The sequence below is a fragment of the Cannabis sativa genome, chromosome 8 (assembly GCF_029168945.1).
Source record: "Cannabis sativa cultivar Pink pepper isolate KNU-18-1 chromosome 8, ASM2916894v1, whole genome shotgun sequence".
Taxonomy (NCBI): Eukaryota; Viridiplantae; Streptophyta; class Magnoliopsida; order Rosales; family Cannabaceae; genus Cannabis; species Cannabis sativa.
Genome location: NC_083608.1, coordinates 39,883,133 through 39,894,075, shown reverse-complemented (window position 1 = coordinate 39,894,075; position 10,943 = coordinate 39,883,133). Strand labels below are relative to the sequence as shown.

The 10,943-nt window shown below is 35.8% G+C and overlaps 1 protein-coding gene across 2 annotated transcripts; it reads left to right on the top strand.

Annotated features, from left to right (window-relative positions):
• The first annotated feature begins 483 nt into the window (after nucleotides 1-483).
• Nucleotides 484-5,685, top strand: LOC115701530 (nucleobase-ascorbate transporter 1). Of its 2 annotated transcripts, none has more exons than XM_030629345.2 (14): nucleotides 484-781; nucleotides 2,016-2,113; nucleotides 2,363-2,539; nucleotides 2,940-3,040; nucleotides 3,145-3,220; nucleotides 3,562-3,621; nucleotides 3,706-3,893; nucleotides 3,983-4,079; nucleotides 4,175-4,261; nucleotides 4,430-4,488; nucleotides 4,568-4,659; nucleotides 4,808-4,885; nucleotides 4,982-5,142; nucleotides 5,225-5,685. In XM_030629345.2, the coding sequence occupies exons 1-14, from the start codon at nucleotides 706-708 to the stop codon at nucleotides 5,435-5,437; spliced, it is 1,563 nt and encodes a 520-aa protein (XP_030485205.1). In that variant the 5' UTR covers nucleotides 484-705; the 3' UTR covers nucleotides 5,438-5,685. The 2 variants fall into 2 exon arrangements, with proteins under 2 accessions (XP_030485205.1, XP_060958913.1); XM_061102930.1 differs by having other exon boundaries at nucleotides 505-781; nucleotides 1,554-2,113.
• The last annotated feature ends 5,258 nt before the right edge of the window (nucleotides 5,686-10,943 follow it).

The following is a 10,943-nucleotide window of genomic DNA, read 5'->3' as shown; positions in this document are numbered from 1 at the left end:
ATGCCCCCAACGACTATAAATTTTTTCTACATAAATGTACACCTGAGATGAAATTGTGAGTTGGGGGACCCTTCTAACAAAAGTTCTTTTAATTGGATATGCAATAATAATGGCTCAAAAATATGTATAAGGTCGTGAAATTGAAAATTGAATAGCGTTTGTTACCCAACCCAATCCATCCTAATATGGTAAGAAAATTATTTATGGTGATATCTTCAATTTTTACTCATTTGGTATCATTTTTTTACTATGTTATATTTTACAATGTAACAAGAGATTGTGATGATGTCATGGTGGAGTAATAGGTATCTCTTGACCCAATTTGAAATATTTTGGCCGTACCACAATAAAACCAAAATATTGTACCCTTTACACTATGGAAAATGGGTATTTGCAGTTGAGAGAATAAGTTGGGGGGTAATCAAGTAATTTCACACTGATTCAAGAACAGGCTAATCGACGACAGCAGTGAGAGAGCGTCACAGAGAGGTTTCCGCTTTGCATATTGTTGTTCCTTCTTTCCTTCTTTCTTTTTATTTTTATTTTGTAGAAAAAAAAAAGTAAAAATTAAAATAAATAAATTCTCACTTGCTTTTTATTGTTCCACTTTATTATATTTCTATTACTTTACTTTGTTCTCAGTTCTTTCTTCTTTGCCTATCTGGGTTTGTTCTGAAGTTTCTCACTCTCTCAGACACTTCAACAATGGCAGACATAAGCCACCCTCCCATGGAACAGCTTCAAGACCTTGAGTACTGCATAGACTCCAACCCTCCTTGGGGTAATGTTCAGTTTCTCTCAAAATGTTATTTTTATTACTTTTTTATCATCTTAAAGCTTGAATAAGAAATGGGCTTGAGGGTGTGTTAATATAGATTTTTAGAAGCTTTTGTGTACAGTTTTTTTATGGGTTCATGTTAATGTTGTCTATATTCGAGTACACCGTAGAAGGAAGGAAAACAAGCTCAGGGTTTTGGAGTGGTTGATAAGTTTCATGGTTGGTAACTGTGCTTTGTGTCATTACTACTCACTATCAAGTTATTAACACGAGACGAAGAAAACTATATACATTGTTTCTTTGTTTGGAGAAAATATGTTATTTTAGTTTCTTTACTGGTTCCCTGGCATGGAGAATCAATGACTGGGAAAATGTGATATTACTACACCTTTACTAAAACCCTCCAGCCCAAGATTTTACCCTTTTTTCCAGAGAGAGAGAGAGAGAGAGAGAGAGAGAGAGAGAGAGAGGCTTTGTGAGCTTATAGTAAGCTTTTGTAAGTTTTGATGTACTGGGTCCATCTTCATGCTTTTAAAGTCATTTTCTTTTTTTCATGTCCCTAAAATAAAGGTTTAATGGCCATCACGGGTCTGTTTTCTGCCACATTTGCTGTGGTGCGTGCTCTGTGATATATATTTTATTTATCAAGGAAATTGATTTTTTTCTTCTTTTTCTTGTGGAACTGCTTCTGTTCCATACTGGTTTGTACAATTCATGGGGTGGTATGCTTTGACCACAAATGACTGCATTGACTGGTGTCATTTGCTTTGACCAGGAAATCGAAATGGAACTCAACTTGGATGTATGATCATGCCATGCACAATTGCACATCACTCGTGCTTTTTGTCATGGCCACCTCAAATCCCTTTGCATGTGGAGGGTTTAGTCTTCGCGAAGGGAAAATATATTATTATTAGAAAGAAAGAAAGAAAAAAAATTTAATATATAGAACACATCGTGCCTTTGTAATGGAAGAGTTTATCTAACTCAAATTACTAAACAATGTTGGGAAATCAGTTTATTTCCTTCTACAGTTTGATTAAAATTGCCTAGTTTGTGTTGTAATCAGTGCATCGTCCTGGAAAGCAGTGTTTTGTTATTACATGTCATTGTATGCTGCTGAAAAATCCAATATGTCTAAGCCGCCTAGGCAAAAAGCTTTATATTATAGGATGATATGTTGTCTCTGATCAACTTATTATTGTTTGTTTGCTTGAATTTTCCATTTTTGTTGCAGCTGAAACCATCCTTTTGGCATTTCAAAACTACATCATGATGTTGGGCACAAGTGTTATGATTCCATCAATGTTGGTGCCTGCAATGGGTGGAAGCGATGTAAGCTCATTCTCCAGTAAATTATCTTTTCTCTTAAACCTCTGAACCTTTCTTTTGGTTTTACTGGGCACATGCAATTTCATCCAGAACATACTTTTTTCTTAACAATGTTTGTAGTTCCCTTGGCCCGTCACTTGTATTTTTTCCTGGTGGGATGTATATTTGAATGCTTATTTGTCATGGTGTCAATCAATCTTCTATTTTAGTTACTAAGAGTTCTTTCTTAACATTTTTATGATTGATGAATAGGGTGACAAGGCACGTGTAATACAGACTCTCCTCTTTGTGGCTGGGCTTAACACACTTCTCCAAGCGCTTTTTGGAACCAGATTGCCAGCAGTTGTTGGAGGTTCCTTCGCCTATGTCATTCCAATAGCTTACATTGTAGGCGACTCCTCGTTGCAACGAATTGATGATCCACAAGAAGTAAGCTGTTTTCTTAGTCTGGCTTGTAGTTACCTCTGTTCTCAGTTTTTATTTTCACTAGTCTCTCTCTCTCCCTCTCTCTCTCTTTTTCATTTTTTAAACATTTACATTTTTTTTTTGGTAACCACATAGAGCAATGTTTGTAAAGTTTTTCCCAAATTTCATTATAGTAACAGCTTAATAAGAACAAGTAGAAAAACTGTCTGAGGAATTTTACAATATTTTTAAAAATAAATATTATGGAAGATTGCATCTAAGGTTGCCTTTGTCATAATTCATGTCATTGGTAACTAAATCCCCCTAGATATCTGTCTCTACTTCCATTTCAGTCAATGTACTTAAGAAACTCTCTTATTTGGTAGGGTATTGAAAGAGATCTTCCCATGTCATTGGTTTGCAGAGATTTATTCAAACAATGCGAGCTATTCAAGGAGCTCTAATTGTAGCTTCAAGTATTCAAATTATCATGGGCTACAGTCAAGTTTGGGGCCTCTTTTCACGGTATGCATCAATCCAGAAACAGCTTCTAATCATAAACTACCAGTTAGTAATTTAATAATTCACTGTGGAGTACTTCCTACTTCCTATTTGTTTTATTTTTTCAGATTTTTCAGTCCTCTTGGTATGGCACCTGTAGTTGGATTGGTCGGTTTGGGATTGTTTCAACGTGGATTTCCTGCTGTAAGCATTCTTTGTTTTTCAAGGAACAATATATGTCAGCTCCCTTGTTATTCTACTAAGTCCGAGACATCATATTTTGAAGGCCATCATTCTTACAAGTTGACTGTTAATTTAGCTTTGTAACTGTTTGAAATTTAAGATTCATATCCTTAGCTTCTGACTAGAAATATAAAGTAAATTAATACAATGAAACTGTAGCTATGTTCCCTTGGTTCTTCATTAGCGCAATGTTTGCCTAAAGGATCCAACACAATACTTAAAATTGATAACACAACTATATTTGCCCATTTTTGTAAAACCAATTTCTATGATTGTAAAAGTGTCAATCTCTCTTGTTTCAGTTAGGAAACTGTGTGGAAATTGGACTTCCTATGCTGCTGTTGGTCATTGGATTATCACAAGTAAGTGATTTGTCTTGTAATTACCTTCTATTGTCTAAATGATTTTCATCTCAGACCAATGTGAATGTGCTAATTAAAATGCAGTATTTAAAGCATGTGAGACCATTTAGAGATGTCCCAGTCTTCGAACGATTTCCGGTATTGATCTGTATTACAATTGTCTGGATATATGCCCTTATATTGACTGCTAGTGGGGCCTACAGAGGAAAGTCCAATAGAACTCAAGTCAGCTGTAGAACTGACAGGGCAAATCTCATATCTACCGCCCCATGGTAATTTCAAGGATACATAAACTTATGTCAATGTTCTATTCTATGCTTTACCTGGCTCTAAAAGCCTACAATGTAATATGCTATTCCAGGTTTAAGTTCCCATATCCTCTGCAGTGGGGCCCTCCTACATTTTCAGCAGGTCATTCATTTGCAATGATGTCAGCAGTTCTTGTTTCCATGGTTGAGGTATGCATGTCACTACTGGTTTCTTAGGTGCAATACGTTTTGGCTAAAACTTAAAAGTATCAGTTTTTTATATCACCATCTTTTTCATGCTTCAGTCAACGGGTGCATACAAGGCAGCATCTAGGCTGGCCATTGCAACTCCTCCTCCAGCTTACGTTTTGAGTCGGGGTATTGGCTGGCAGGTGAGCTACCACAACACTAGTGGTTTATTCTAGCAAAACCAAAATATATGCATATTCCTTTGATGTTAACACGACAAGTCTTATCTCAATCTTTTAGTTTTATTTTTCTCATAATTTGAAGAGTTGAGCAGTCCTTTCATTTATTTCCATAATATGTATCTTTTGCAGGGAATTGGTGTCCTGCTCGATGGTCTTTTTGGAACATGCTCCGGTTCTACTGTATCTGTGTAAGACAGAGAGCTGTGGCTTCACAATGCTTGATTTGCAGCATTATAATTAACACAAGATTTTGATCATGTATTACAGGGAAAACGTAGGACTTCTTGGACTAACCCGAGTTGGGAGCCGCAGAGTTGTTCAAATTTCTGCTGGCTTCATGATCTTCTTTTCTACTTTAGGTAAGTAACGGTAACCTTTGAGATTTTAAAGTAAATTCAAGTATTGAACTAGAGAAGCAGCTAGAGTTCTGAAATAAACTTGTTATGGTATAGAGAGAAATTTGAATCAGCTTAGAGATTTTCTTTGTTTTTTGTTATGTTTTTGCAGGTAAATTTGGAGCTGTCTTTGCATCCATACCCTTCCCTATATACTCTGCTCTGTATTGTATCCTCTTTGGCCTAGTTGGTATGTGGTGAAGTTGAACAAAAGAAGTATAATATTATATCATAAACTTAAAATGTATTCATTCATTTCGTAACATTTTCTTGCCGGGCTTTTCAGCTTCAGTTGGATTATCATTTCTTCAATTCACAAACATGAACTCTATGAGAAACCTCATCATCACCGGGCTTTCACTGTTCCTCGGCATATCTATCCCACAATTCTTCAATGAATACTGGACTGCCTCACATCATGGTCTGGTTCATACAAATGCTGGATGGGTAAGAATTCATAAACTCATATTATGTTGTGATCGAACCAGACATGTCGTTTACATATTGATTTGTTTGTGGTGTTTGGCAGTTCAATGCATTCTTGAATACCATATTCTCATCTCCCCCAACTGTTGGTCTAATGGTAGCAGTGTTCCTTGATAACACATTAGAAGTGGAGAAGTCCAAGAAAGATAGAGGAATGCCATGGTGGGTCAAGTTCAGAACATTCAGAGGAGACAATAGAAATGAAGAGTTTTACACTCTTCCATTTAATCTCAACAGATTTTTTCCACCCACTTAGCCAAGCTCAAGACTCAAGACTGAAGACTCAAGACTCAAGAAAGAGAAACCTCCTTCTTCTAACATCTTTGGAAAGAAAGAAAAGAAAAATTGCCAATATTCATCCTTTGTCTAGCTTATTTTTTTGGTGGACCTCATTATAGTCTAATTGGTCCAAAATTAGGATTGTAGAGAGAGCATTTTATCCATTCCAATGTTTTTGTAGATGCAAATAATTAATAAAACTTGAGAATTTAATTCTCTTTTTCTTTCTTACTGACCAGTCATTTAGAAATGACGAGCACACCTGAATTATATATTTCTTTTGATTTGGTTAAAAAAATTTGACAAAAGAAATTCTGAAATTTAAGATACATTTTTGTCTGAACTGTCACACCAGATATTGCACAATAAAACTTCATAGTTCATAATAATAATAATAATAATAAAACTTGACGACACAATTGCTCATCGCATTAATTTATTGCTAATATCATTAGAAAAAGAAAAGAAAAACAATGCAATAAAATGATTATTTTTGAAAATATAAAATCATTCCATCTTCTCTCTAATTTATTTATTTATTTATTATTTTTTGAATGCTCTCTCCATTAGCGTTAGTTAGTTCATTCACCTTTAATTAAGTTAGGTTAAGTTGTTAGATAATTAGTTAGTTTTTCTAACTAACTCTCGTCTCCTTCCTTAGCTATATTAAGGCCTCATGTACTAAATATAAAAGTCATTTAGTAATAATAGAAGACATCTTGCCCGCAGCTTTCATGGCAAGACTTTCCACACGCTCTCAAGATGGTAGTCCTCCATCCACAATTGAGCATCATGCAGCAGAAATCAATCTCGAAGTTCTTTTTCCTCCAAATCTTTTTTCCTCAGTTGTTCCTCACAAGACCTCCAATCTCAGGCCTCAATCTTAGAATCACTCCACAACTCTAGATTTCGTTCATTCTCAGGATCAATCTGCCATTGCAGACGATGACAACACCACCGTTCATCTGCCAACATGATCTCAATTTACAATTGATCGACATGTTAACAACGATCTTTCCAGTCTTTTTTTCCTCAGTGCTGGCGATCACCCTGGGCTCGTTCTTGTGTCCACTGTCCTCAATGGCACTAACTACCAATCTTGGAAACGCGACACCACCATAGCCTTGACTGCCAAGAACATGATTAATTTCATTGATGGATCTTTACCTCATCCAGAAGCTGGTAATTTCTTTCTAAATTCTTGGCTTCGCTGCAACAATATGGTTATGTCTTGGTTAGTGAATTTTGTTTCTCTTAAGATTGCTCATAGCATAATGTACTTTGATCTTACTACTGATATGTGACATGATCTTGCTAAGAGATTTAATGAAGGCAATGGCCCTAGAATTTTCCAATCACAAACACAGCTCACCCCATTACAACGGGGTGATCCCTCTGTTTCTTCTTATTTCACAAAGTTGAAATCCCTTTAGGATGAGTTGAAAGAATTTCAACCAAATATTACTTGCACTTGTGGTGAAATGAAATTCTTTCTCGATTACTACAACCAGAATCAAGTTCTTCTGTTCTCGACTGGTATAAATAAATCCAATGCTTTGGTTCCAGCTCAAATCTTGCTCAATGAACCAATTCCAAATTTGTCAAGAGTTTTTGCTATGATAGTTCAAGAAGAAAGTCAAAGAGCACTTAGATCTTTAAATTCACCTCCTCTGGTTGCCTCTGTTAATCCTTCATCTATCAATCCTCCAAGAGTAAAGAAATCTTGTCCTTCTTGTTCCAACTGTGGCAAACCAGGCCACTTAGTTGACAAATATTTTTTTCCTTTATGGCTTTCCTCCGAGTTATGGGGATAAAAAGAGACAAGATAAAGGTAAAGCTAAGGCAAATCACAAATCCATAGGTACTTCCAAAGATGATGCAGATGGAATCTCGGTCTCAATTGATCTCTCAACTCAATGTCAACAACTAATTTTCCTCCTCAGCCAGCAACTCAATCAAAATGTTCCTCGAACTGACTCTGCTGCCATGACACCTGCTGCATCAAATCTAGCTAGTAATGACACTAATTCCTCATCCATTACTTGGAACATTGATTGTGGTGCTACACACCACATGTGTTCCAATATAGCATGCTTTACTTCTTTTTCTAATAGAAACTCTCCTAAACATGTCATTTTACCAAATGGCCATAAAATATTTGTCCATAATATTGGTACAGTTCAAATTAATCTTAAACTAACCCTTCACAATTTCCTATATGTTTCCAGTTTTAGGATAAACCTACTATGAATATGTTCATAACACATCTAACTCTGTTTTTCAGCCATAACTCATGTGTTATTCAGGATCAAACTCTGAATATGGTGATTGGGACAACTAAAAGGCATGGCAAATTATACTTGCTTCGTCAGGATTACTTTTCTACAGCAGCTAGTCAATCTTCTCTTCATTTTGTCAAAAACGATGTATACCAATGGCATAATTATTTTGGTCATCCATCTACATACATTTCCAATTACTTCAATAAAAATATTGACAATTCATTTTCTGTTATTTCTAATCAGCATTGTCATATATGCCAATTAGCAAAATAGAATTATTTTCCATTTATCTCTAATCATAATTTTACTTTAAACATATTTGATTTAGTACATATGGATATATGAGGACCATTCCACATCATAATTGTGGAAGATGACAAATATTTTCTCACCATAGTGGATGACAAATCTAGATTCACTTGAACATATATGCTTAAGCACAAATTTAAAGTAAAAACTGTTATACCTACCTTTTATAACATGATTTGTACTCCATTTTCAAATTTTATAAAAGCAATCTGATCGGAAAATGCTAAAGAATTGAACCTATAATCTTTTTTGCCTCTAAAGGCATAACAAACTATCACTCTTGTGTGGAACGACCACACCAAAATTCAGTTTTTGAAAGAAAACATCAACACATATTAAATGTAGCTCGGACTCTATGCTTCCAATCCAACCTTCCATTGGTTTATTGGTCACACCTAGTCCAAACTGCTACCCACCTTCTAAATAAAACACCCTCTCAAATGTTCAAAGGGACCACTTCGTATGAAATTATTCATAGTAAATTCCCACTTATGAACATTTAAGATGTTTTGGATGTTTCGCCTATGGCTCAACATTAAATTCCAAGAGACACAAATTCTCTCCTCAGAGTCAAGCATCTATTTTCATTAGTTATCCTCAAGAAATGAAAGCTTACATTCTTCTTGATATTGAAACCAAACAAGTTTACATTTCTAGGGATGTTGTTTTTTATAAAAATATTTTTCCCTTTTTTTCAACTTCTCCTTCAGAGATAAATACCCTATTTTCTCAAGCTATCCTTCCCACTGTCAAACCAGTAAAACAAGACAAACTAGTCCAACAACCAGTGGACAATACCTTTCCACATGAAACTTTACTTATTGATTCAATAACCGACAAGTTCAAACCAGTTGCATCTGACTTACCTACTACTAGAACTGGTCACATTTGGACGAAACGTCAACATCTCAAAGATTACATTTGCCATACATCATCAATAGCTCACCCCATTGAGCCATTTTTCTCCTATATTAAACTCCATCCTTAATTTAGAGCTGCTATTTTAGCAGCACACTCTGAGACAGTCTCAAAATTATGCTGAAGCAGCTTAATTCAAACATTGACTTCTAGCTATGGATCGTGAGACTCAAGCTCTCAAAAAAAAAAAAAAAGAAGCAAAACCTGAATCATTACAAAATTACCACCAGGGCACAAAGCTATTGATTGCAAGTGGGTATATAAAGTCAAATACAACCAAAATAGAGCCATCGAACGGTTCAAAGCTCGCCTTTGTAGCCAAAGGCTATAACCAAAGGCAAGGCATTGATTATTCTCAAACATATGCACCAGTAGCCAAGTTTAATACCATAAAGGTTTTTCTTGCACTAGCTGCCATGTAGAACTGGAATATTCATCAATTGGACATCAATATTGCCTTCCTACATGGGGATCCCCATAACGAAGTCTACATGAAAATACCCCTAGGCTACAAAGCTCCACCAAACTTTGTATGCAAGCTAACAAAAGTATCTATGGCCTCAAACAAATCTCACGATAATGGTATGGTAAGCTCAGCCAAACATTATTATCAGGTGGATTTCATCAATCCCTCTCTGATAACTCACTCTTCATCAAAACCACCAATAAAATTCTCTTAACGATTTTGGTATATGTAGATGACATTATTATTGCCAGCAATAATGATTCTGCCATTTCCTTCTTCAAAACATACTTAGATGGAAAATTTAAGCTGAAAGATATTGACTCTCTTTAATTTTTCCTTGGCCTCAAGATTGGCCACACCAAACAAGGGATCTCTATCTCCCAAAGGCCTTTCACTCTTTAGCTACTGGTTGATACATGGTACATAGGAGCTAAAGCTGCTTCCAATCCCATGGAAACAAACCTGAAACTAAGTAAAGACAAAGGGAATCCTCCCCCTGATCCTACTATTTTTTGCAGCCTCATTGGCAAATTATTCTATTTAGCCATTACGAGACCTGGCGTATCCTATGTTGTAAATCACTTAAGCCAATTCTTAACTTGTCCCCAAGTCCCACATCTACATGCTACCAATAGAATCTTGTAGTATCTCAAAAGCACACTTGGACAGGGCTTGTTTTTTCCCTCAAACACATCTCCAACATTAAAAACAAGTCTTTCACCCTCGAATGTTCAAGTCTTTTTTTTTTTTTCAGATGCAGATTGGGGAAGTTGTTTGGACACATGTCGATCCATTTTTTGCTATTGTTTATTCCTTGGCAACTTTCTTGTCTCATGGAAATCCAAAAAGTAGCAAATTGTTTCTCGTTCCTCTACTGAAGACGAATACCGTGCTATGTCAAATGCAACTTCTGAGCTAACTTGGATCATTGCTCTCCTCAAAGACTTTGGCATCTCTCACTCAAGTCCAACCATGCTATATTATGACAACACTGCTACAATACACATCAGTGAAAATCTCGTCTACCACGAATGGATAAAACACATCGAGATTGACTACCATTTCATTTGAGAGAAAGTCGAACAAGGTTTCCTCAAGTTTATTTATGTCTCATTCCAACAAAACTTAGCTAACATTTTTCCTAAAGCTTTACGCCTACCCATTTCTCTAATATTGTATCAAAGATGGGGTTAATTAACATTTACACTCCATCTTGAGGGGGCTGTTAGGATTAGCTTTAGTTAGTTTATTCACCTTTGGTTAAGTTAGATTAGGTTGTTAGATAGTTAGTTAGTTTTCCTAACTAACTCTCGTCTCCTTCCTCAGCCTATATTAAGGCCATGTACCAAATGCAAAAGCCAGTTGAGTAATAACAAAATTTCTTTGCTTATATTCTCTCTCTCTCTCTCTCTCTCTCTCTCTCTCTCTCTCTCTCTCTCTCTCTCTCTCTCTCTCTCTCTCTCTCTCTCTCTCTCTCTCTCTTTTCACATACTCTACAAAGAATACAT

Excerpts from the sequence above, each read along its gene's own strand:
- LOC115701530 (XM_030629345.2), top strand. The coding sequence starts at position 706 with ATGGCAGACATAAGCCACCCTCCCATGGAACAGCTTCAAGACCTTGAG. Across the intron at positions 4,262-4,429 it reads GTCGGGGTATTGGCTGGCAG|GGAATTGGTGTCCTGCTCGA; the intron begins GTGAGCTACCAC and ends TATCTTTTGCAG. Across the intron at positions 4,886-4,981 it reads TATCCTCTTTGGCCTAGTTG|CTTCAGTTGGATTATCATTT; the intron begins GTATGTGGTGAA and ends CGGGCTTTTCAG.